This window comes from Alligator mississippiensis, chromosome 4 (assembly GCF_030867095.1).
Source record: "Alligator mississippiensis isolate rAllMis1 chromosome 4, rAllMis1, whole genome shotgun sequence".
Lineage (NCBI taxonomy): Eukaryota > Metazoa > Chordata > Crocodylia > Alligatoridae > Alligator > Alligator mississippiensis.
This window is the reverse complement of record NC_081827.1, coordinates 242,414,503-242,441,607: the sequence shown is the minus strand read 5'-3', so window position 1 is coordinate 242,441,607 and position 27,105 is coordinate 242,414,503. Positions and strand designations below refer to the sequence as shown.

The 27,105-nt window shown below is 44.5% G+C and overlaps 1 protein-coding gene across 2 annotated transcripts; it reads right to left on the bottom strand.

Moving 5' to 3' along the window:
- Window positions 1-4,362: 4,362 nt before the first annotated feature.
- INSIG2 (insulin induced gene 2) lies at window positions 4,363-24,453 on the bottom strand. Of its 2 annotated transcripts, none has more exons than XM_014599613.3 (6): window positions 24,365-24,453; window positions 15,652-15,982; window positions 12,379-12,503; window positions 9,095-9,261; window positions 8,464-8,563; window positions 4,363-7,149 (listed from the first exon to the last, which is right to left on the bottom strand). In XM_014599613.3, exons 2-6 carry the CDS (start codon window positions 15,917-15,919, stop codon window positions 7,108-7,110), a joined length of 702 nt encoding a protein of 233 aa, XP_014455099.1. In that variant the 5' UTR covers window positions 15,920-15,982; window positions 24,365-24,453; the 3' UTR covers window positions 4,363-7,107. The 2 variants fall into 2 exon arrangements, with proteins under 2 accessions (XP_014455099.1, XP_019336130.1); XM_019480585.2 differs by lacking the exon at window positions 24,365-24,453 and adding an exon at window positions 23,937-24,009.
- Between the last annotated feature and the right edge of the window lie 2,652 nt (window positions 24,454-27,105).

Here is a 27,105-nt window from a genome sequence, read left to right as displayed (position 1 = left end):
ACACAACCCATATGCTTGTCCTGAAGTATGAGGATGGCTACATGCATAATCTTTTCTCCTCTGATGGCATAACGATGGCTATTCCTATTACTCATATGAGCATCTAATCTTTAACTTGACCATCTTCTTTTCCTCAATGCTACCTAGGGTCATTGAGGTAAACAGATAAAAGGAACAACTCAATGTGTAATGTGTTTTCAAAACCATTACTTCTATTACAGTTATGGCCAGAAGCCCCAATTATGAGCCAAGAGCTTGTTTTGTTAGACATTACAAATAAAAAGGCAGTCCCTACCCACAAAGAGTCTACAATCTATGCACATGCCGAGATAAAAACAGCTGTAAGGATATAAAAAAATAGAGATAGTGGCAGTCAAGATAAACAGCGAAACAATCTGAGTTAAGAAGTATCACAGTATATTATTAAAGAGAAGAAACGTGTTGTCTCATAGTTTAATTGATTTGGCTGCTTGGTGTGGTATTGAGAACAGATATGGAAGGGTCTTCTTTATACCATGTTTTATTACATGAAATATATCATAGCATCACTTATTTGCCTCCCCTCTAAACCAAGTAATCCTAATCTTTTTACTTTTCCCCACTCAGACATTGCATCATCCAGTTATAGATCGTGTTACATAAAGGATATACATCCCCCAATCTTCAGAGCATAACTTAACTGCTAAATGGCAAGAAGCTTCTCCCTACAAGTTATTCCTTGTCATTTCGAACACAAACATTACGACAGTGGGTCAGAGCCAAGCTCCATCCAGGCCAATATTCTGTCTTCAATGCTGCCACCACCAGATGCCTTAGACGAAACTGTAATATCCCTATAGCCAGTCAATTTGAGATAATCTGCTCCCACAGTATTTCTAACTACATGAGATGGGGATGAGACAATGTTGAATCCCAAATGTAAATTTCATCTTTCCCAGTCTTTGTCAACATTAATCATTATAGCAAAAGGGACATAGGTCTGTGTTTCCTATGTTCATGTGTAAAGTCTTAAAACCTTTCCTCATTTTCAGTGATTGCAATTGTTTAGACCATTTTCTTTCCACTACATTCGTGTTTTGTTTTTTGAAATGGTGTGATTAAAACTGAAAATGAATATTCAGGAGGAAGCATAAAAAGTGTCTCCCTTCATTGCAAATTAACTCAAATCTCCACCATGACACAGTACTTTAATGTGTATGAATGATTTGTACTGAACTCTCTTGTATTATATTATCTTGCATTTTGAATGCTTATACATATTACAATGGAACTGCCCTGAGACAGCTTTAGTGAACAGCACTGGGTCAGAGGAGGGGCAGACTGAAGTGCTCTCGGTCAAAATACAAGGGGGAGGAGGGAAAAGGACTTAAAAGTGGGGGTCTACTACAGACCACCCAACCAAGGAGAAGGGTTAGACCGGGAATTCTTAGGTCAGCTCGCGGAGGCAGTTAAGTCAAAGGATGCGGTCATCATGGGTGACCTAAACTATCCGGACATCTGCTGGGAAGACCAGTCAGCCAGGTCTGACTGCTCACGTAGGTTCCTAGCCACGTTACAGGACCTCCATCTAACCCAGGAGGTGCACAGTCCCACCAGGGGAAATGCCTTCTTAGACCTAGTCCTGGCCACAAGTGATGACCTGGTGAGGGGACTGCAGGTGCTCGATCACCTGAGCAGTAGCAATCATCGCCTACTGGAATTCACCATCCAGCACAGGGTGGCAAAGGCCTGCAGTAAGACAGCAGCCCTGGACTTCAGGAGGGCGGGTTTCATTGAGCTAAGGAGACTAGTCGGGGAGGCACTGAGGTCCAGGAGGGGTGGGGAGTTGGGAGTCCAAGAAGAGTGGTTGTTCCTGAAGGAGACGATCCTCCAAGCCCAAAGGGTGACAATCCCAACATGGATCAAAGTGGGCAAGAGTGCTCAAAAGCCCCCATGGCTCACCAAAAGCATCCAGGAATGTCTCAAACCTAAAAAGGAGGTGTACACCCAATGGAAGGGAGGGACCATCACCAGGGAGGACTATACCTCCATTGCTTGGGATTGTAGGGGGGCTGTTAGGAAGGCCAAGGCAGAGATGGAACTGGGACTAGCAACCCGGATCAAGGATAACAAGAAATCCTTTTTTAAATACATAGGGAGTAAAAAGAAGGTACCGGGTAACATGGGGCCTCTGCAGGACACACTAGGAAATCTGGTGGTCTCACCAGATGACAAAGCTAACCTATTTAACAATTTCTTTGCCGCCATTTTTCTGAGGAGGGACCAGGTCATCCCCTCCCACCAGGATCCCCAATAGTCCCAGGGGAGGCACAGCTGGGCCCAGGGTCAGAGAGGACCTAGTCAGGGAACTTCTGGTGGAACTGGACACGTTCAGATCAGCAGGTCCTGATGATCTCCACCCCAGAGTGCTGAGGGAATTAGCGGAAGTCATTGCAGGACCCCTGGCACAGCTTTACGAGCACTCGTGGTGCTCTGGTGAGGTGCCAGAGGACTGGAAAAGGGCCAATGTGGCCCCCATTTTCAAAAAAGGGAGGAAGGAGGACCCAGAAAATTACAGGTCTGTTAGTCTTACCTCAGTCCTGGGGAAGCTCTTTATGAGAAAACTGTCCAGGCGCACATCTGCGAGGGGCTAGCAGGGGAGATTATGCTTAGGGGCAACCAACATGGGTTTATTAGAAGCAGGTCCTGTCAGACCAACCTGGTGGCTTTCTATGACCAGGTCACAAGATCCTTGGACACAGGTGTCGTGGTAGACGTATTCTGGACTTTAGGAAGGTCTTCAACACTGTCTCTCACCCCATTCTCATTAAAAAATTAGGAGATTATGGTGTTGATGCCTACACAGTCAGATGGGTCGCCAATTGGCTGGTGGGCCGCACCCAGAGTGGTGGTGGACGGGTCATTTTCGACCTGGAGGGATGTGGGCAGTGGGGTCCCCCAGGGTTCAGTCTTCAGGCCTGCACTGTTCTACATCTTCATCAACCACTTGGACGAGAGGGTGAAAAGCACCTTGTTCAAATTCACGGATGACACTAAGATGTGGGGAGAAGTGGGCACGCTAGAAGGGAGGGACAGGCTGCAATTGGATCTGGACAGGTTACTGGGGTGGGCAGAGAACAAAATGGGATTCAACACTGACAAGTGCAAGGTACTGCACCTAAGGAGAAAGAACCAGCAGCACACCTACAGGCTGGGGAACTCCCTTCTTGTCAGCACAGAGGCAGAAAAGGATCTTGGAGTCATCATACACTCCAAGATGAACATGGGCCACCAATGTGGGGACGCAGTCAGGAAGGCTAACCGCACCTTGTCATGCATCCACAGATGCATCACAAGCAGTTCCAAGGAGGCGATCCTCCCTCTCTATGCGACATTGGTCAGGCTGCAGTTGGAGTACTGCGTCCAGTTCTGGGCGCCGCATTTCAGGAAGGATGTGGACAGCATCAAGGGGGTCCAGAGGAGGGCCACTCACATGATCAGGGGGCAGCAGGGCAGGCCCTACGAGCAGAGGCTACGGGACCTGAACCTGGTTCAGCCTCCACAAGAGAAGGCTGAGAGGGGATCTGGTGGTCATCTATAAACTGGCCAAGGGAGATGAGCAGGCAATGGGAGAGTCCCTGTTCCCCTGAGCACTACTGGGAGTAACAAGGAATAATGGCCATAAGTTGACAGACAGTAGATTCAGGCTAGATATCAGGAGGCAGTACACTTCAGTCAAGACAGCTAGGATCTGGAACCAACTTCCAAGGGATGTGGTGCTCGATCCTACCCTGGGGGTCTTCAAAAGGAGGCTGGGGTCGTTTGACCCCAGCATTCTTTCCTGCCCATGGCAGGGGGTCAGACTTGATGATCTGCTCAGGTCCCTTCCGACCCTACCTTCTATGAAACTATGAATTCCTTAGAAGTTCCTCAAAATACTGAACTTGATGAACCCAACTAATGCTGTGAAATTAGTGTTCAGCAACATCTAGTTCAGATCATTAATAAAAGCAATAAAGATCTTATTCGATCACCACTGTTCCTATTTTTATAACAACTCCTTATTTCTAAATCTTGATTTTCTGCACAGTAACCAATTTTATCATGAACTGTTTATTTGTACATATTCTCCACCCAGCCCCAATAGTCCTGTACTATATTAAAAATGTAAGATTTTGAGCCAAAGGTCAGTGTCACAGCTATCAGAAACATAGATGGTCTCTCCCTTTATTAAACTGGCTTGCTTTTTCTCTAGTATTTTAATGGGTGTGTTTTGGAAACTATTATATCCACTCAGCAGCCAAAATTATAATATGATCACTCTCATAGGTTGATTCAGTGTAATTATGAAAAAGAATTCAAAAGAAAAAAAAACCTGTCAAACATGTTTGTAATTATATTTAATACACGTTTTGCTTTTAACAGCAATTTGCAGAAGTAAACAGCATAGACCTTACAACGCATAGTTAGTGAAAAGGTTATAGTGCTTATAAAGTTGTATCTAAAATATACCTTATTCATTCTATATTGAACAACTTTTTGAAGACAGTCTAATATTGTAATTATAGAGTAGCAGCATATGCACACCACTATCATTAAGGCTGTGTCAGCATTCCCATTATGAACCTTTTTGCAATGTTTAAGTATTTCAGCCAGAAACTTACAATGCAGTTTGAAAATATGGCATACAAGGTTCTCAATCAATTTTAGTCAAATAAGAATTAAAAAAATAATATCTATATAATAAAGGAGTCCACCCAAATTTATTTTGGATGATTTTTTTTTTTTGCGTCTTTGCACAACCAGCTTAAAATTTCAAAAATGAAATTTGAAAAGTTTAGTGTATAGTCTCTTCTAACAATTTTTAAATGAATATGGATTTAAAATGTTGAAAAGCGGGTGCCACAAATGCACAATAACCACTTTTCATATACTGCACATTTCAACATGCACAGATCTTATTCTCTACAGGTATTTAAACCAATAAATGTAAAGAGTTCTGTCATCAAGCAAATAAGAAATGACTTATCACCAAGCTGTACTTGCATATTGGTCACCATGGAAGTCACCACTTACCAAGTTATCCCTCTAGAATCTGAGGTACCACATTATTTAACTACAGTTACAACAGAATCACACTCTCAACTTTGATACCCATTATTGACTTATTATGACAACTATACCCTTCATTAACATAGTGTCTAGGGGTGCCTCATTTATCATGGCCTTGATCAAGAGAAACATCTCTAGTCAGGAGTGCACTTAAGCACATGCTTACCTTTTGCTTAAGGAAAGCACATACATAAGTGCTTTCCTGAGTTGTGACCAATATGTGAAAAGGTGCCTGAGGTGCTGAATTGTTATGGAGCTGTAACATTGGAGCCATGAAACATTGTGGAACTGCTGAATGGAGTTCTCCATAGATTATTCACTTATTTAAGAACTAAAAACCTCACTTTATCCATTCTAAAGTTTCTTACTTCCAGTGCCCCTTATTTATGTGACATGCTTTGGGAGGCATTTCATTGCATACTTTTCAGACATCAGATATAAGTGCATTACACTGAAAAAATGCCTATTTCAAGCTTCATGTACAACACATACATACACAGTTATTTTTTAATAAAACTTATCTAAACATATATTTGTTCTTTGGACCAACTCCAGTCTCCTTAGGTGACTGTAAAATGTTTTAAAAACCTTTTGTGGAAAATTAAAAGATAATAATAATAATCATTCCAAACACAATAAAGGAACTTGTCTGAATGACATCAAGACAGAGACAGAAACCCTACAAACAAGGAGTGGGGAGGCCCTGGGTCACATTCTCTGTTGGCATAGTCAGAGTTCTGCTTAAAGCAATGGGATTGTACCTACTTGCACCAAAGTTGCTCTGTCTTGTATACTTAAAAGGTAATTACCAAGTCAAAAAAAGAGAAATGAGGGTGTAAGCCCAAATCTGGGGTAGAGTTCAACATCCTTACTCTCTCAAGAACAGAAATAATTCAGATCCAAGCCAAGGACTTAGGAAACCTGAACTCAAGTCTTTGCGCTACCACGTATTTCCTGCGTGACCTTAGTCAGGTAATGTAGCCCCCCATTGTGCAGATGGGGAAAATAGCACTTCCCTGTGTCACAAGGAAGATAAATACATGAACAAGTGCAAAGTGCTCAAATGCTACAATAATGAGAAAGAGGGAAGGGGGGGGTCCACATAAGTACCTAAAATAGCACCTTACACCATAAGTAGTCCTACTGACTTTGACAGGACTATTGGCAAAATAAGGTGCAACTCAGTGTGATAATAATTTTAGAATCCAGACCTGCATAAAGAAAGAGACCATTAACTAACAGACACTCTGCACGTCTGTGTGTTAAAAGAAAGCAAATTCTAAACTAGATTTCAGCTTCCTTTTTTCTGTTTTCTAAAGAATTTCCCACCTCAGTGAAGCTTCTCTTTCCACATTCAGTAGAGATTTTCCTAAGGATGTATCATTTAGGGACAAATAATAGGAAAATGAGAGATGGCATGCCCTAAATAAGCTCTCTCAACTATGGCAGGATTTAAAGAAAAAGGGAGTGGATTAGAAAATTTATGGACTTACCTCAAGTTTCCTTATTGCCACTGCAGCTCACCTGTAACTCACGTAAACTAATAAAAATAACTAGCCACAAATGGTAACTTAAAAGATTTTCATACTTATTCTTAAATTTCCTGTTTTTTGCAAAACTATTGAAAACATCAATTCCTTAATTTGCCCAGACAAAGTGAAGCAGAATTTTCAGCTACAGTATACAGTAATACATGTCAGTTTGGCACTGCAACATTGTGGAAAGACAATGACATATGGTAAACAGCTTAGATTCAGAAAAAAAAAATCCTATCCATGAACCAATATTGTCAAATGTATTGCATACTACTGTAACTTCACAGTAATCAAATCAGAGACACCAAGGTTTCTAACTGACTTATAGAAGCGGCAATCACAGATTGCAGTAATGTATACCATTCAAGGGAAAAAAATTGCATTTTGGCAATTTTATAATCAAATGTTCCTTATAGCATATGTTCTTCTCATAGCTGCTTGTTGGACATTTTCCTGCAAAGAAGGTGCATGTTCTCTCTCTTCAGTCCTGGTGAGATTTTTCTGCAATAACTTTGCATTCGTACTGCAAAACAACCAAAGGCAGTTGATATAAATACATATTTGGGAAAACAGATTTGCACAATTAATTTCTGATTGAGAAAGACAGCTGAGAAAGAGTGATACCTACATAATCAGACATAACAGCTCTGCCCAAACTCCTCCCACACTACTTTAATCCCTGAAAGCAGCCATGAATCACAGGGCACCCTAGCCAACTACAGTTTTTTGTTCATTGTTCATTTGTTCAACTACAGTTTTTCAGCTACCATTTGGGGTAAAATCTCTCACTTCTTCCACAGCATTAGAGAACCTAACCACATAAGGCACCAACTTAAAATTAACCAGTTTTGTTACTCTGGACATGGAGTTCTTCTTTGCAGGATAGACCTCAATCCTGCAAAGACTTGTGTATACACAGAATGGACAAAGTATGATAAATAGGGGTCTACTGAACTTGAAGAGGTGGCTGGCCAATTTTGCAGGTAGATCCTGGGGCCGGATGTCATTTTTACAGGCTGAGTGCAGTGGCCTCTCCTCCCTGCCCCCCATGCCTCTGATTGGGTGAGGGGCTCTGGCAGTCCCACCCCTTCCCGCAGATTTGTACACGGCCCATAACTGCAGCTTAATTACCCTGGTTAAGCCTGGGGAAGCCATTAATCCACATATTTTTAAGCATGGATTAATAATGGCTTCCCCCCAGCTTAAGCAGGGTCATTAAACCATAGTCTTGGGCCATCATCAAGCAGCAGGCTCTGCAATTTTGGTAAGCTCTCTTAAAAAACAAACTTACTGGCAATCTTGTAGCATGAGGGGAAAGAGGAGGTGGAAGGGCATGGCTGCTCATAGCAGGAGATGCAGAGGCCGCAGGCCATGCCTCCTGCTGCAAGAAGCCCTGCCTTGCTACCCTGCTCTGTGCTCTAAGGCTGCAGGGCTTCCCAGCCTTTTCTCTGCTTGTTGGGTTTTGTTGTTGGTTGGGGGGTTTTTTTTGGTGGCAAGCCACCAAAAATCACAGAACCCAACATTTTCCCCAGAGCCCACCCAAACTCAGTTTCCACCAAAATCATGCAATTCCAATTTTGGTAGGTCCCTAATGATAAACTGGGAAATGTTGTTGTATATGTAGGGAACAATAATGGGTATAACCTCTCTGATGGACTCAGTGGTATGCCGACCACACTGAAGCCTATCTTCAGTATTTTTCAATCTCAGCCTTCATAATCAATTTTAATAAAAGTAGCATGCAGAATGACTAGTTTTTAAAATACCCACTAATACATACTTAATGCCAAGGCCCCCCCCCCCCCCCCCCAAAAAAAAAACAAACCACAAAACTTACCATTGCCAGTTGTCTTCCAATGTTCCCCATAGTTATGCCACCAGCAAAAAATATGCATGGTAACCAGGAACGGACATAAAGAAAGTCTGGAGATGTATATCTAGAAAGCAATGCAAGTTTTTATTATTGAGCTTAAACCTATAGGACAGGGGTTGTCAACCAAGGGAACACGTACCCCTGGGGTACCTGAGAAGGCCCTAGGGAGTATGCTCATGTGGGCAGGGATAGAGTGCCACCACATACCATCCCTGGCCAGCCATGGGGGGTGCGGGTGCTGCCAGTCCACATCTGGCCATGTGCCACCCTCCCACACTTGGCACACACCACTCCCTCAACCGCCCCCCCCTCTGGGCAGCTGGGGGTACACTGCCCCGCGTCTGGCCACAGAGGGGTACAATGATCCAAAAAGGTTGAAAACCCCTGCTATAGGGCATAAAAATGAAGACATGTCCTAAAAAAATATATACTTCAAAATCTGAGTCTCACAGTCACTTAAGCACTCATATGAGTTGTCCAAGTAAAGTTACATCAACATATGTTATTAGGTGTGGGGCTTAAGGTAAGTCAGACTCTAGGTTAAATATTTTGTATAAGAGAGAAAACCCTTTTAAAAAAAGAAGTCAACACTCACTGATAAACACCATTGTAGACCAGAAGCTGGGATACCAAGGTGGCCAGGAAAGCAATTCCTATCCCAAGACCAAAGCCACTTCGTGATCTATCAAAGGTCCACCACAGTCCAATTGATAGTGCCGCTAATGTGAGAGACAACTGTATGTTGTTGGCAAAATCCACTTTCTGGGTTTGTAGTTAAGGATCAATGTTAAAATGTCAATTGTCAACGAAGATCATTGTTCCTCACTTTAACTATCTTCTTTAACTGAAAGATGGTAAGCCCCTATGCAAAGGTAACTTCTACTGAATACAATTAAATGAGGTAAGAAATAATCTTTTCAAACTTAATACTATATTTAGGAATGTATTTATTTAAAACTGATTTTTGATTTTTTTTAAATCTACATCATTGCCTCAGCTTTTTGCTAAAAGCTACAAAAGCAAAGGAGACCATGCAGTTTTGGAAGGCAGTAAAACACTTATTCACAGGCTTAATACTTTCTTAAAATAAAAAAAAGACATTTGTGCAAAATGCAAATGTATGGTAATGCTATAGAACTTATATAAGTCAATGCTGAGAATCCCCTTCCATCTTTTTTATTAAAATAAATTATAAATTATTAATTCTAGACACTTCTGAAGCAATTTACCCTCTTACAAGTGCTTTATAAATATCAACTAATTCATCCTCACAGCTTCACTATGAAAAAGTATTATTAAAGGGAGACTTGTCAAGTTTCATAAGCCTAAATTAAACCTACAGTATGACAAATTTAGAGGTAAAAGAAATGTCCTATTCTTTCACACAGGAGTCCACTATCCTGGAAATTTGAAAATAATGGAAATTACAAATCTGTCTATCCAGAAATGACAGTGAGAGAGAGAGAGAGAGAGAGAGAGAGAGAGAGAGAGAGAGGGAGAGGGAGAGGGAGAGAGAGAGAGAGAGAGAGAGAGAGAGAGAGAATGACAAACATAAGGAAACAATGAACAAAAACTACATCAAACCTGGAAGTTTACAAGATCTTACCGCTGTTCTTCAATCATAAAATAAACCGAAGCTAAGACTCTGGAAAGCCAAGAAGGATAAAACAGATGCTCTATACAGAGACCAGAGCTGTTAGTAAACTATATAAATGTTCACTGAAAGTAGCCTGACACAGGGCCTTTAACCCGTTTCTTCACAACATGCTTGAATTGCTTGACACTGGCATTTAAATGTAGCTCTATTCAAGTTATGGTGGAAGTCAAGGAACCATGTGCAAATTTTTTTGAAAACAAAACCAAGGCCTGCAAGACACCATCAGCAGGACTTTATTTGGTGGCTCCAATTTTTCAAGCTAGGATGTATGTCTAAAAGTCGTAGCTAATTTAGAAGGGATTGGTATTTATAGTTTCATAGTAGCTAGGGTCAGGAGGGACCTCAACAGATCATCTAGCCTGAACCCCTGCCAAAGGCAGAAATGAATGCTGGGTTCACAAGACCCCAGACAGGTGATCATCCAACCTCCTTTTGAATTTGCCCAAGGTAGGGGCAAGGACCACTTCCCTGGGAAGTTGGTTCCAGATTTTGGCCACCCTAACTGTAAAATATTGCCTTCTGATCTCTAACCTAAACCTATTCTCCATCAGCTTATAACCACTGTTCCTTGTCACCCCAGGTGGTGCTGGGGAGAGAAGGGCTCTACCTATTTGCTGGTGATCTCCCCTGATGAGCTTGTAGGCAGCCGCTAGGTCTCCCCTCAGCCTCCTCTTGCTGAGGCTGAACAGGTTCAGGTCCCTCAGTCTCTCCTTGTAGGGCCTGTCCTGCTGCCCACTCACCAAGCGGGTGGCCCTCCTGTGAACCCTCTCCAGGCTGGCCACATCCCTTTTGAAGAGCGGCACCTAGTACCTGACACAGTACGCCAACTGCAGCCTGACCAAAGTCACACAGAGGGGGAGGATCACCTCTCTGGACTGGCTTGAGATGCACCTTTGGACGCATGACAAAGTATGGCTAGTCTTGCTGGCTGCGGTCTGGCATTGGCGGCTCATGTTCATCTTGGAGTCAATAATGACTCCAAGATCCCTTTCTGCCTCTGTGCTTGCAAGAGGGGAACTCCCCAACCTGTACGTGTGCTGTGGATTCCTTCTCCCAAGGTGCAGCATGCTGCATTTGTCTACATTGAACCCCATCCGATTCTCGTCTGACCACTTTTGTAGTGTGTCTCCATCTAGTTGCAGCCTCCCTCTCCCTTCAAGTGTGTCCACCTCACCCCACATCTTAGTGTCATCAGCAAACTTGGACAGCGTGCTTTCCACCCCCTCATCCAAGTCGCTGATGAAGATGTTAAACAGCGTGGGCCCAAGGACCAAGCCCTGGGGGACCCCACTGCTCACATCTCACCAGGTTGAGTACAACCCGTCCACCACTACTCTCTGAGTGCGCCCCATCAGCCAATTTTTTACTCATTCAAATGTGCAGGCATCAATGCTATAGTCGCTTAATTTATTGATGAGGATGGGGTAAGAGACAGTGTCAAAGGCCTTCTTAAAGTCTAGAAAGACTACGTCCATGGCGACCCCATCATCCAAGGACCTGCCTTTGATGAACCCATGCTGATTACTCGTGAGCATGATCTCCCCTGCTGGCCCCCCACAGATGTGCTCCTTGATGATTCTCTCCAAGATCTTCCCAAGCACTGAGGTGAGGCTTACAGCCTATATTGATTTAGGATATGTTCTTCTACAGATTATCATGAATTTGGGGTACTTAGGAGAAACATCCTCCACCTGTAAAATAGCTAGAATTATACTTATGTTTGCAAAACGATTCAAAAGTGATGGGTAAAACAGTATTTTTCCTACTAATCCCCCTACTCCTGCTCATTCTTTGGCAAAGTGCAAACTTCCCTGATGCACACTTAAGTTAGAGCTTGAAAAACATAACTATCTTGAGCTCAAAATGAGTACATGAACAGCATTGTTTAAAAATCTACTAGGGCATAAAAATCTTTATCTTCTATTTGTTTTAATCATTCAAAAACTGCCACAAAGATTCAAAACAAACATAAACAATCCAAAAAACAAAGGATGAGCGATTTCAGATCAAGCAGTAGTTTTAGGAACCTGTACACATGAGGCTCATTAACTACAATGTTGCTGCTGTTGTTTTGTAACAGTTCTAACCCTAACCTACACAACCTTATTTCCCTTCTAGAACTGCACATTATATTTGAAACAATTACATTGTGATGCACTGTTTAACCTTTGATTCACTAGAAACCTGTATGTGATTGGTAACATCACTGCAGTATAGGATACAGCACTGGCATGATTTATGCCCACAAAGACTGCTACACATCGCATTACACTGGACCATTCTCTCTTAAACTTATGTGGCTCTCCCAGATGTCTGTCCATACAGGGATACAATAACCCGATCGCAGCTGTGGAAACATGAAAGAAACAGTGACAATTAAGGAAATCCACACTATTTAACTGCAAAACAGACAAATCAATCAACATATATATTTTTTAAATTGCTAAACATCAACAAGCTTTAAATACACGCAACAGCCAAAAGGCAGTTTAGAGAATATAGGCCCCAAACAAAAGTTCTGTAAGTCTGGTTTAAGGTTCAATGAAAACAGCTACATTTTATATTTTAAAAATTCTCCTCCTCCACAACAACAGTGTGAAGTCTCCAGGGTTCCCCCACTCTCCTCTGGCTGCTATTTCCTACCTCCATCCTAGAGGGCAGGGCACTGGGGGGCTGTGCAGGGAGCTAAGGTTGAGTCTAAACTGTGTGCGGGGGGGGAAGAGACCACACTTGTATGGGGCAGCAATAGAGATAGGTACCCAGGTAACAGTGGGGTGATATGCCTGTGAGGGATCTCCATAGTGGGGGGGGGGCACAGTACAGTGGGGAGTGCCCGGTGTAGCCTCCAGGTGCTTAAAAGTTGGACAGCCCAGCACATACTATAGTACTAGCTGTAATAACTTCTAGCCCAGTTAAGAAGCATGAATGAAAAGTGTTGCTAAACATCAAACGATTGCAGTATGTGAGAAGCTGGGATTTATCTGTGAACTCTAACACCTCTATTCTAGAGACAGGCTGGATGCCTCTCACAGGAGATTCACTCCATCTGCCAGAAAGGAACCCGATTTCTAGGGTTTAAAAAAAGAAAAAGAAAATCAGCAGTGAAGCAGAATCAGAAATGAAACTGTCTGAACAACCTTCTAGCTGAAAATATGGAACCAAGATGATGGCTAACCAGGAGCAGCAGTAGAAAAGATAAAGAAAGATCTCTCTTCATTAGGCTGTCTAAGGAAGGAATTGTCCAAAGAATTACATGGATGCAAAACCCAACTATTCTGTTTACCAAAAAATAAACTACACCATGAAGACATTACCAAAAGCTGCACAGGAAGTAGAACTACATGGAAGTCATCCAACATGTCATTGTGGCTATTCCCTTAGGTGACAACCCCGGGGGGATGGGACTGGCAATTGGAGAAGAACTATAAAATGCCCATAAGAGCTACTTTATCACCTACTTCTCGATGAAACTGACAAGACTGTACATTCCTTGCAAGTCAATTTCACTCCACAGCAGATGGTGCATGTCTGCCACAGGAGGTGCCTTCATATCACTTGTTAGTGAGTCTGACTGCAGTTTACATGCGTGCAATAAACACTCATCCCATAGCCAAACCTGCCAAAACTAGAGGAACACAAAGTGTAAACTTAGCTTGTCACCTCTGAGACTAAAAGCCCAAATCTTAGGTTTTCCCAGTACATTAAAAATGTTGCATCGGATATGCTCTAAGACAGTAATACTGTTGCAAGGTGGGCTGTTATTGTTTCAAGTCCCAGAACAAATCTTTTAGAGAGAAATAATGAGAGGACACTGAGTAGTTAAAAGCCATGCTTCCATGCTACTTTAACTAAATGATAACTCTCGGCTAAACCCCAGCATTTTATCTCTTTACAGTATGCTTCCCCCCTCTCTCTATAGGCCTCACAGACATACAGCATCCATCTTGCCAACAGATAATTATCCAGAACTAAATCTCCATACTTTCTAAAAAACTGAGAGCAGCCTTCCTGCAAGAAGACCTCACAGAAATACTGTTGGATAACTGAGTTGTACTACAAATAGGAAAATGAGAAACTCAAGAAAAGGGAACAAATCAAACTGCTTTATCTGCAAATCAAATCGTGAAAGATACCTGTGTCAAGATAACCAAGTTAAAGCATAAAAGAAATATGCAGCAAATGCAGGATACCACAGCTAAGCGGAAATCTCAATTAGGCTAGAGAAAGAGCACTATGATAGACAGGTAACTTACAGATAAAATAAATATATAATTATGACCAAAATATTGCAAGTACATTCCCAGGAAAAGAAAAAAAAAGTCAAATTCTGACAAATATTTGGACAATTTCCTTTCAAATCAGACTCCTCAATGCAATTTGTGGTACAATAATTCAACGAGTTACCAAAAGAAAATTAGGTAATTAGAGAAAAGCATAAAACTTCCTTTAGCAAAACCCTTACATCAATTATAACTGTCAGAGCAGAAGTAAGTGTATTGATTTGTATTAACACCCACTAAGAGGGCAACTGTGCTCCTTATACTTATTAAAATCAAGCTCCAGGAATACACTCTATTTTAATGACCTTTTTATAACTGAATTCTCCAATACTAACGGTTAAAATAATCCTCTGGTAAAGTGTTAAATTGACCCAAGGGATAGGTCTTCCCTACACTTTGGCTCCTGCTATACAATACATATATTACACAATTCAGTGGTTAATCATGCCAACAAAACAAAAAGACTAATATCACACATGCAAAGCAATTATCACACAATAAAAATGTCCATCCAGCTATAAAGTTAATGCTTGAAAATGTGGAAAAAAAACTGTATAGCTGGCTTCTATCCAGCTTAAATCTGAACGTGTAGCAGGGCTCTTCAAAGCCCAAAGCCCTATTAGACTTTTAATGGAATATTTCAGAGTACTTCCATTGATAACAATATGCTAGCCATAAGGTGAAAGCTGCATGCTGGACCAAGAGAATGCTCAGGCCTCATCTATGCAAACTTTACAGTTGTGAACCTATGCTCCAGGCCACACAAGTACACATGAAACTAGAACAGGCATTTGTATGGGCTTAAGGTACTCGCTCCACGTGAGGCAAGCCTGCACACCTTGAACTATCTAATGCTTTCAGATGCTTTTTTTCAAAAATCTCCCCACAAAGTTTATCACTGGATTCCAGCCCAAAGATTATAATGGCACACATTTCCATGTTTTGTTAAACTCTGTGTTAAACAGAAGCAGAAGATGGTCTAACAATAAGAATCCAAGAGAGCTGGCCTTGAATTTTTCACTATATCTGAGGGAGATTAAAGGAAAAAAAAAAAAAAAGACTACCACAGATAGTTGAGAAAAGGTAGCACCTCTGGACCTGAAATTTTAAATGTTCCAAACTTTCTACTACTGAAAGAATTTTAGTTTCTTCCTGTCCACTTATCTATCCCGACCTCAAATCACGCACAGATATTTGGCACCTTCTTGAACATACCTGAAGCTGTGCCACAGCAGGGCGGTACCCACCAAGCTGAAGAGAAGATGCTGGTGATAACATCTGGTGGAAACAGCGTAACATTTCTCTGAATCTGCAGCAAGTTTAATACTAATGCAAGAAATACACCAATAAAAAACAGCACTATTCCACGAATCACGAAGTTCATGCCATGACTGGTTATAGATGAAATGTATGGACCACACTTTTTGGGTTCAGATGATTTTTCTTCAGTTTCTGCCATGACTTCATATGGTTTCAGAGACATCCACCAGAGGATCCCCTTGTTGTCAGTATTATGGCTCTCCTCAATTAGGAAATACTCCAAACTCTGCAAAATACAGAAGGCTGATAAGGCAAACTTTAAAAATTACATAGCTTGAATTGATTAGAGAAAATAATTAAGATTGGTTTAACATAATAGTTTTTAAACCATAAATCAAACTTTTCTGAGTTTGAAGGTAAAATGCGTTTTCTGCAAAAGAAAGGAAATCTCACAAGAACTAGTTCTGCAAGCCACAACATCCTAATATGATGACTATGATCATAAAGATAAGAGATTTTTACAAAGAGTATTATTTGCAGAGGGAAAAAAAACCCATCAAAACAAGGATGATGGTATAGCTGTTAATGGGGATCACAGGGAACAAGAGGAGGAAATAAAAGCAGATGAGGTTGCTTCCCAGAGAAGATTAAGTTTGTGACTGCTTTGATGTCAGGAATAGGAAAATGAAGAGATTACGTGGCTCAAAAGAGAATGAACAAGGCACCTAGACCCAAGGGAGCAATGGCAACCGAGTTACACACTACTTTGATCTTCCAAAAAGCCAGCAAGCACAGTTTGCTGGTTCTCAGCAGGGAAATGAAATTCGAGAAAAAGTCAGAGCTACGTTAAGCCAAAAGTGAACTGACAACCTTTGGGATATCTAACAAGAGAAAGTGGGTTTTCACCAGTCAGAGGGCAAATTACCAAAATTCGCAGCGGGCAACACAAATTTCACCAATACTATAATGTGAGGTTAAGAGAAATGATTTCCTCAACCACAAAATAAGCTACGTGCAAAGAAGTAAAGAAACTCCACCTTCCCATCAGCAACAGAGCACTCTCTACATGACTAGCTCTGTATAGAGTATATGAATGGGAGAATTCCCATCTCAACCACCTTTTTTAAAACTGTCAGTCAGAAATCTTGTTATACATGAATGTGACACTGAATCCGTGTATAACAAGGATTCTGATTGACAGCTTAGCCACCTGGAACTTTAAAGAAAAAAACAAACATTGTTTTTAAATTTAAAACTGCCAACTGGTGGCGGCTTTTGATAACTCTTACTTATGGCCTTGTGGATGGAGACAGAGGAAGGAGATTGCTCGCTTCCCCCATTCCACCCCATTGTCAGCAAACGCGCAAGAGGTGCTCCAACTCCACGGTTACATGCCATTCGGTGAGAAGCACTATGCCCAAGACAGCCTCCATTTTTGAAGATCAGGAGTCTTGGAAAAAGTACAAATGGTAGGAATAGCAAGTAGAAAGCTCCATACACTCAGACAAGTTAAAACACACACAGCAACCAACTCCAAGAGGACATTACACACATTCTGGTGACCTCGATACCATCCTGTAATCTACAGCAGTGGTTCCCAACCTGTGGTACAGGTACCACCAGTGGTACATAGATAACCTGTCAGTGGTATGTGTTAACAGACTTATTATAATTACTTTAATAGGTTTCATAGACATTAGGCTGAAAGGGACCTTGTAAGATCATCGGGTCCAGCCCCCTGCCCCAGCGGCAGGAAGTCAGCTGGGGTCATAGGATCCCAACAAGATAAGCATCCAAATGTTTCTTAAAAGTGTCCAGAGTAGGTGCTTGCACTTTATATGACAACAATTTGCTGGTGGTACTTAAGGATGAACTAAAAACCTTGCTGGTGGTGCTTAAGGGTGTATCCTTTTAAATTGGTGGTGTGCAATCTGTCAGTTTGGGAACTGCCGATCTAGAGTTCATAAAAAAATCCAACAGATTTTTGGGAACGTTACCAAAGAGGCAAGGTAAAAATGTGCTGAGCTCTCCACACAGAACATCATGCTTGCAGATTTGGATGTCAGCAGACTCTTCCAAGAAATAAAGCCCTTGTTCTACTTCTTTGCATCCGAGTTTTATTTCAGTCTAATTACATACACGTGTCAGATGCAGGTGCAATGGTGTTTGGCTTCTGAGCCATAGCCTGAGGAGCAGCGAGTGCTGAGACACCTCCTCAATACTGGGAAGACAGTTCTTACAAAAGTTGTGCTGCTGAAATTATGGTAATAACATTCTCTTGGAGATCTGCTTCAGACAAAAGGGGTGCCCCTCTAGCCATTTTTCTGGGAGGGACCAATGCTGCAAGGGGAACAAGAGTAGCGTACTGAGCTACCAGGAAAGAAAGTGTGCCCCTAAAGTCCTGCCATGTCAGGCCACTTAAACGTGTCTACTTGATAAGTGACCACAGGGGTACGTCCAGTGCTTACAGAGAGGGGATGTCTCAGTATCAAACACAGAGAAGCCTCAGTCTCAAGTGGGACCTCTAGCAGAACAGGGCTAGAAAAAAATCTTCTGAGTTACCAAGTTGTCAAAGGCTACCACATCATACAACCCCTCTCATGGACTGCTCAAGCTTCATCTTCAGACTATGAGGTGTTTTGCCCTTATTGTTCCAGAACCTCCCAACTTATGTTTAGGAACCACTTTTCAATTGTCAAACTTACTAAATTTATTCGTGACCAATTTACACCCATTTGTTCTTGTGCCAGCTTTATCCTTTAATACAGGAATGTCAAACACCCAGCCTACAAGGATAGCTCCCAGAGATGCCATGAAGTTGCAGGGCGGGTTCATTGACAAATTTCTAGCTACGGAGTCCCACCAGGGATGCATGTCAGCATCAGGGGGGTGAGCAATGGCTGCATTAACCCCTGGGCCACATCTTGCCCCACTACTGCTTACCTCTTTGGAATCTGATGCAAGGGAAACAGGTGTGTGTGATACCCCTTCTTTAACATAAAAAGTTATTTTTTCTGCCTGACGTTTTCCTTCTTGGTATATTTATAGATAGGGGTCTACCAAACTCAAGGAGGTGGCTGGCTGATTTCACAGGCAGATTGTGGGGCCAGCTGCCATTTTCACGAGCTGAACGTGGTAGGGACCCCCTGTCACGGGGTACCCAAAAAATTTTGAAATTACCCCACTCTAAGGGCAGCCTGCCCCGCTCTTTCCTGCCATGCCTTGAAGTTAATAGATCTATAGATTGCAGGAGCCTGCCCTGATCTAACTATGATGTCCACCCACACTTGTGGTCTTGGCCTCATGGATCAATCACGTGGCTCCGTACCTTCCCTACACCACATCCCATGCCTTGAAGATAGCATCCGTATCGATGTTCAACCAGTTGCTCAAAGAACCCCGATCTGGGCCTTCTGACCCCTTGGCCTCTCTCAGCCCCACTCCAGGCCTTCAGACCCCTTGGTCTCTATCTTGGCCCCCATTCAGGCTACCGGACCCCTCAGTCTCTCCTCTAGCCCCTCTCCAGGCCCTCAGACTACTCGGTCTCATGCAACCACTCCCTGGGCTACAGGTCCCTTGTTCTCCCTCTCTGGGCTGCCAGCCCCTTTTGGTCCCTTGTCCTAGACCCAACTCATTCTCTACTTTTTTTAATGCTCTCCCATCTCGCTGGGCCTCGCTATGAGACTCAGGCCCCTCTCGCTGGACCTCACTATCAAGGCCCTTGGACCTGTCTGGTCCTGCACTCCATTCCCAGCCTCTTGCTGGACTGCTGAACCCTTCTGGTCCCAGTCTGCTTCCTGGATCCCACTATGTGCCTCAGGCCCCTCACTGGGCCTCACTATCCAGGCCCTGGGAACCATCTGGTCCTACACTCCATTCCCGGCCCCCACTGGGACACCAGGCTCCTCTGGTCTCACCATACTCACTGGGCCTCACTGTGATCCACCAGACCCTCTTGCTAGGCCTCTGGACCCTCCCTGCCCCCCAGGGTCCACATGGTCTTCATTGCCAAGTGCATTTCTGTCAGGGTATGCTCCCCAAGCCTTCTCCCTCCATGGGGTAACCCACAAGGCAGTGGGAGTTGAGGCTTTCCTGTGCCCCCTCCTCACCTTGCCTTGGAGTGGCTCATGTGTGGCATTTCAAGAGGGCTGCCCCACCACAGGTAGCCTCACCACACTAACCAGCTCCAGTAAGGTGTAGTTTCAGATCTTACCCAGGACAGGTCTTCAGGCCTATTTGATCTTGCTTATCCTTCTCTGAGCTTCCCCTTGATGTCCTACCCTCTCCTGGGCTGTGAACTACCAGGTCCCCTGGCCCTGGCTCTATCTCTGGTCCCAGCTCATTCTTGGACCCATGTTCTCAATGATCCCTCCTTTTCAGATAACCTAGCACCATCCATCATCATCCTGGGCTACCTGCTGCTTGACCCCTCCCTCTTGGCTGTGCCCCTCCTGCCCCCTACCCCCCACAGGGACTTTCTAGCCTCTCCTAGGCCCTGGCCCTGCCTCCAGGCCAGTCAAGACTCCAATCTTCCAGTTCTTGTAGTCTCTTGCAGTGGGCTATTTCACCCGTCAGCCCTTCCTGGGCCCTGGCCCCAGCTTGGACCAGTCAAGGTTCCCAGGGTCAGTCCTGCAGCTGCCAGCCCTCTCTCCTCCATAGATCATTTGCTCTCTCTCTGAGCTCACCCGGAGCCCTCAACAGGTCCCTCTTCGCAGCCCCTTTCCTTCTCTGGGCTCATCCAGGCCTCTCAATAGGCCCCCATGCTCACTACACTCACCCAGCTAGAATTCAGGAGCTGCAACCTTCCTGCTGGGTGATGTTCCTTCACCAACTCCCAAGATGTTATTCCCAACCCTGCCTCCAGGCTCTGGGCCTATACCCAGTCTAAGCCCAGCCCTCTTCCAATCAGGGATCTCCCTTGCAAGCAGGTGAACCTGTGGCTTAGGCCTAGCCACACCTGCCAGTCCCTGGGTCAGCTGATTTATAATTAGAGGTGACCCCACCTGCAAGTGTCTCAGCAGACTACCTCACCTCTTAAAGTGGCAGGCACACCAAGTGTCCTGCCACACACCTCTGATTGGCCAAGGGGCCCCAGCAGTCCTGCCCCTCCCCACAGATTGCCAGATAGCCCAAAACTGCATCTTAATTACCCTAATAAAGCTCGAGGAAGCCATTCATTCACATATTATTACATGTGGATTAATGGTTTCCCCAGGCTTAAACAGAGTTATTAAACTGCGGTTTTGGGCCACCCCCAAGGGTGGATGCTGCCAAGGGGCTGCACCAGGGTCCTGGACTGGCTCTGGCAGGCAGCTGTGGGGCTGCACTGGGGTCAGTAGAGCCCTGCACAACAACCTAGGCCAGGGCTCTGTGGACCACAATGCAGTCTCCTGGCTGCCTGCCATAGCTGACCTGGGATCCTGGTGCAGCTGTTTGTGCAGCATCCTCACCTCTTGCTGTGAGCAGCTGTGCCCTTCCTCCCCTCCCTGCTACCTCCACTCTTGCCCCTCCACCCTCATGCTCCAAGACTGTGGGGCTTCCCACCCTTTTCTCTGCTTATCGGTAAGTTTGGGACAGGGAGGATGGCAATGAGGCAACCAAAATTGCAGAGCCCACTATGTTTTGTGGACCCTACTCAATTTCACAGCTTCCACAAAAATCACACAATTTGGTAGGTCCCTATTTATAGACCACAGTAATACCTCTCTCATCCCTATTTTTGTAGGCTAAAACAGCAAAGGTCTTTTAGTCTCCACTCAGAAACAAGCTCAATGTTCTCTACTGACCATGCTAGAAGACTTTTCTGAATGCAGTTGAGTGAGTGTTCATCTTTCCTGCCCACAGGTAATTGGTATTTAACACAGTATTTCACATGAATTGCCCTGTCTTACACCACTTATGCTTTCTTATCTCTAGCAGAGGGAAACAGTTTCTGAGCAATTTTAGCATTTTGCTACAGCTCTAGAGATGTGAGTTTGAGACTCACCAAAGACTGTCCCCAGCTGTAAATGGGTACCTGGCTACTCAGGCTGGAGGGTGCCCAGATGTGATCCCCAAGTCTTTAGTTATTTTTTTCCAATCACAATTTGCTCAGAAGCCTAGCATATAATTAAGGTTGAGCCAATGGACCAGTAGTTCCAAAATAAGTCTCTGCTCTTAACAATAGGTACCATCCAAAATAACTTTCTTCTCTTAACAGTTACCATATTTGCCATGCTACAGTTGCTGTATTACTTCAACTGTAAAGATGTATTAAAAATACCTGGTACTGGACATGCAATTTCATGTGGCAGTTCATGTGCCAACTTCATGTGGCAGTTCTTTAGAACATCTTTCAATGTTACTATTATTAGGAGTGCTTGAGATTTGTTGTCACCCTAATTTTTGTGTTATTTCCAACAGTGCTAAATGAGTTTAAAACATAACCAGATCAGAATATTAACAGATCTCATTGCTAATGTGACTTGTTAACTGAATGAGAATCAGACAAGGCATATTCTAGTTTATAGAAAATAAGCTTCTCGTAGATATTTTCTCTTATACTTTACCTGGATTTTCTGGTCAGACAGCTCACTTAGCAAAGCCCAGCCCTAACCTAGGACTCATGTCTCTGCTGTTGATACTGTGCTATCCTCTTAATTAATTATGTATCACTGGCATGATATGAAAGATAATAAACCTGTCTTACATTTTTGGTTTCAACAGCACTGCATCAGCACTTCATTGCATTAAGAGACTTTTTCCTTTAAATAAGAAAGTGGAAGTTTATCTTCATTGCTGCCATTGTAATTTCACATCATGCTTGCCCTCAAAGAGGGGGAGACAGAAGAACAAGACAGGGAAATTGAGAATCAAGTAAAATGAAAGACAGGGAGAGTGGCAAGTGACCTGTGTCAAATTAGATTAGTGGAATAAGTCACTCAACCTCAAAACAGCTGTGGGACCTCCAAATCAGACTGTGACATTGCTACACAACTTAAAGAGTACAACAGAAAGCATGAGATGAAAGGGATAGCAGTTTGTAGTTATAGTTACTTGACAGCTATAATTCACCTGTAATCATGCTACTAACAAAGCAAACTCTAAACCAGTGGTTCTCAAACTTTTCTTTTCACAGACCACTTGAAAAGTGCTGAGGCTATCAGCGGACGACTTAATCTCTGTCGTCAGAAAAAATAAATCAAGTGCAGGGCCAAGTACAGATATTCTCAATTGTTCCACAACCTTTCTGCAGACCACCCGAATGGAGCTCACGGACCAGCGGTGGTCCACAGACCACAGGTTGAGAACCTCTGCTCTATACCAAGCTCAAATAATTTTATCTAACTGCTCTGATTAATGAAATTTCTAGTGCAAATGCAGCAATACACATTGTGAATGTGCTTGTAAAAGCCAGCATCTTTTCTTGAGCTACTACCACAGTGTATTGTTTAAGCAGGAGAATACGCCCCCGAGATTCATTAATTCTAATCCTACGCTGACTTTTTGTAGCACTTCATAGTGAGTCACCTTACTTCTGCTCCTCAGCTCCTCCACCTGTAAAGAAGAGTTAACAACCAACTCGGTACCTTTCAGGGTTTGCACCACGATCCTCACATAGGTCCGATGTATACAGACTGCATTATCACTTAGCCTCCTCTAATAAGAGAGACATGATCAAGATCTTTTGAGTCAATTATGAACAACATCTTTGGGAATAGGAAGTATGAAGGTATCACACACACAGGATAATTGAAGTCTTGTTACATTTCATCCCAAATTTCTATTCCTGTCTAAACTGGGCTATCACAGGTTGAATGCTGAACCTACAATATGGTTGAACCGTTGAGCTTTCTTCTTTTGAAAATGGAAATTCAAAGCCACCTTAGTCAGGGGTGGGGGGGGGGGGCACGTGCCCCCCCTAGGGACCAGTCACCAACTGGGGGCTGTCCCCCCCGGGGCCAATCTCCCTGCAGGCCCCCCTCCCCATCACCTAAGCGGGGAGCGTGGCCAGTCAGGGTGCACGTGCACCCCCGACGCGTCGCCACGGCGCTAGCAGAAAGCGACAGAGACAACGCCTGTGAGGAGACAGCTTTCGCCACACTTCATCCTTTCCGCGACGTGCTACTTCAACGCAAACTTTTGCACGAGGGCATGCACACGTGACCAGGCAAGATGCTCCACGCCGCGCAAATTAACTTAACTGCCACCATGGATGGCTTACAAACACCGCGCGTCACGGCATCCACCCTCACGAGCACCTCCAATCGCTTGGCACAGGGGTGGGCAACCTCCAGCACGAGTGGCACGGGACGGCCGAGCGGTGCGGGGGCTTGACATCTGCCAAAAGGAGGGTAACTTGGCGCCAGCTCCCACGCGAATGACTCCCCAAATTGATGGTGTCCCTCAAGCGAGGAGGCGAGGCCGGGGGGGACCCTCAAAAGCCGAGGGAGCAGAATGGGCCCCAGCGAGGCCACCTCAGGGCCCCACATCGCAGGGGGCTTCTCCCCAGAGCTGGGACAGGCCTGAGACCCCCCACCAGCTGGAGGCCCCTCAGCCAAGGGCTGCCCCAGCCTCGCCCCTGACACCGTGTCCAAGGCCCGGGCGCCTCCCCCCGGCGGACAGGCGATGCCGTCCACGCTCAGCATCATCCCCCACCCCCCAAAGCCCCCGCGCCGCCGCCGCTCACCCTGCTCCGCCATCTTCTCCCTCCCCCGCCTCAACCCGCTGCAACTGACTCGGGGCGGAGGGACTTCCGGCCGGCCGGAGGGAGGGGGATTCGGGGCGGAGGGACTTCCGGCCGGTTGCCTGGGAAGAGGGAGGGAGGGAAGTCGGGGCGGAGGGACTTCCGGCCGGCAGAGGGGAGCTGGGGAGGTCGGGGCAGCTGCGCTTCCGCTGCAGTCGAGTGGTGCACGTGGGAGGGGCGGATTGGAAGGAGAAGGAGAAGGAGAAGGAGAAGGAGAAGGAGAAGGGGGAGGGGGAGGGGGGGAGCAGCTGCTTCGGGGGAGTGGTGCACAGGGCAGTTTTTTTGGGTAGATCTGAGGTTTTTTGAAAATGCAGGAAAGGAGGGATGCTTTTGTCCCCCCCTGCAAGAGGGTGAAGCCTTGTTCACACGGTGCTTCTCCTGCAGGGCCTCCCAGGGGTGTGAGGAAGGGGTGCAGGCGCTGCAGGACATTAGTACATGTAGTGCAGCCGGGGGGAGAAGGAATCTGGTCCCTGACAATGAGCCAGAAATAAAGTCAGGTCTCCCTTTTGGTGCCTGCTGCAGCCAAAGTTTAAACCCCCCACTGCCTGGCAGCAGTGTTTGTGGTGGGGCGGCGCTGAGGAGTCGCCTGACATCATGGCTCATTGAATCTGAGGTCTTCATCCTCTGGGGTTAAGGACCCTCTCTTCTTTTGAACTGTCTTTGAACGCACCCAGCAAGCTAGGTTTTTGGTTGGCCCAAGGACATCGGCAGGCAAGGGTCTTTGAGTCTCTTTCTATATGCACGTTACCCAAAGACCCTTGCCTGCCCCGGTCAAGCCAGCCTTTCCTCCGCCGCTCTGCCCTGTTTTTGCTGCTCCTGGTAATGAAGCTCCTATTTCACAGCCCTGCGGGCTATTTTCAATTCCTTGCATTTGTTTCTGCTCTAACCTGAAACTGAATCATACAGCCCTAGGTTCCCAGTGTATTGGAAAAGCTAGTTTCTTTTTTAACTTCAGGAAAAATGTGTTTTGTTTAACAGGTGACGATGCACCTCACCCTGGGCACCCCACCTTTTCAAAGTCTAGATCTGGCTGTGAACGCAGCACGCGCTTTTTTTAAGGTACATAAAAACTAGAAGCTTTACAAGAGGCCTAGAGCTATATTATTCAGCTGAAGATCAAAGCAAAAACAAATACATGCGTATTGGGACGCGTATGAATTCGCTGTGTTGTATATCGTGTACAGAGCCAATCTTAGGCGTGTGCAGGGCCCAGGGCATATCAGCCTGTGCGGGGGGACATGGCGGTGGAGGGGTTGGCGAGCGGTGGGGAGAGGGAGTTGGGAGCGGCTGGAGCAGGGGTGGGGGGGTGGCCGGAGCAGCGTGATGGTGCCCTCAGCACATGCCAATGGCACTATCTGCAGGGCCCCCCAAAGTATGGGGTCCGGGGCGGTGGTCCTGATTTGCACCCCCCCCCCCAAGGGACGGCTCTGATCACGTAAAAACATCACAACAAACTAGGCAAAAAAGAAAGAGATCGAGTGTGTTTCGTTAGTCCTGTAGTCACTAGAAATATATGTACAGATCTCTTTCAGCTTCCTAAAACAAAATCTAGTCTTCTTGAACATCATGACAGTGCAACCAATACTTCACTGAAATGTATTTTCATGCCTAAGTTAATGTTTTTAGCTAAAGACAGTCAGCAGGCCTCTGAAATAGGAACTACATTACCAGGAGCAGCTAGTAGGTAGTGGAATTGCAAAAGGAAGATAGTTCAATTATTTGATCATAAGGGCCATTACAAAGGAAAGGAAGTTGTTTAACACCTGTGGTATGAAAAGTTTAGAAGGAATCAGGTAGATTATAATGAGGCATGAAGATAAGTGATGCCTTCACTGCTGCCTGAATAGAGATGCTGCAGCCTCTGCCAGGCAGTTGATTTTAAACTTTGGGTAGACCAGGAATTAAAGGAGGGTGGGGAGTGACTGCCATTGCGCCTCCCTGTAATCTGCTCCTGGATCTTTTCAAGGGTGCTGTGGGGTGCCATGCAACGTTAGCACCCTTAGGTGTGCAGATGTGATTCACACGATAAACCCAGAGATTTCAAATAGGCATCCATAGTGTTGAAAAGATTCTGACTTGCTGTGGGCTTTCTGAGTTCTTTGCCACAAAACAATTATTCTGTTATTTTTCCATAGTCAAAAACTTGGGTAAAAAGTAAGAGCTGGTGTTTTCTGAGGGCTGCCTAGAGCAGAATGAGAGATACCTTGAGTCTAAAAAGTTTGAGAACTACGGGAATGAGGAAACCACCATGAAGTAACAACACGGGTGAGAAGAGAAATGATTATGTAAAGAATGAATAACACTAAAACATAAAGCAGCAAAGAAATGATCCTGAAGAACTGCTGTAATAAAAGTGCAAATAAATCATAACATAAGCACTAAATGCCCTGATCATGTGAATAGCTAAACACACACACACATGCACACACACAAGCTCTTTACATCCACTGCAGCACCAGTGATTTCTCTTAAACCCAGTTGCATTGACTCAAATGAGATTAGATGCAAGAGAGAGGCCAGTGTTTTCGATCAGTGGTTTTCAAATTGTGTTCTACCTGGGGTTCCAGGAGGAGGTCTTGGGGGCTCCATGGAAAAAAATTGGTAATAGCAGACAAGTTTGTAAAATATACTTATTGTTAATTATTTTTTGAAATTTTGCAATTTGACTCTTGTGTTTCACTTAC

Excerpts from the sequence above, each read along its gene's own strand:
- INSIG2 (XM_014599613.3), bottom strand. The coding sequence starts at position 15,919 with ATGTCTCTGAAACCATATGAAGTCATGGCAGAAACTGAAGAAAAATCA. Across the intron at positions 9,262-12,378 it reads GCATAAATCATGCCAGTGCT|AAAGTGGATTTTGCCAACAA; the intron begins GTATCCTATACT and ends CTACAAACCCAG. Across the intron at positions 8,564-9,094 it reads GTCTACAATGGTGTTTATCA|ATATACATCTCCAGACTTTC; the intron begins GTGAGTGTTGAC and ends ATTGCTTTCTAG.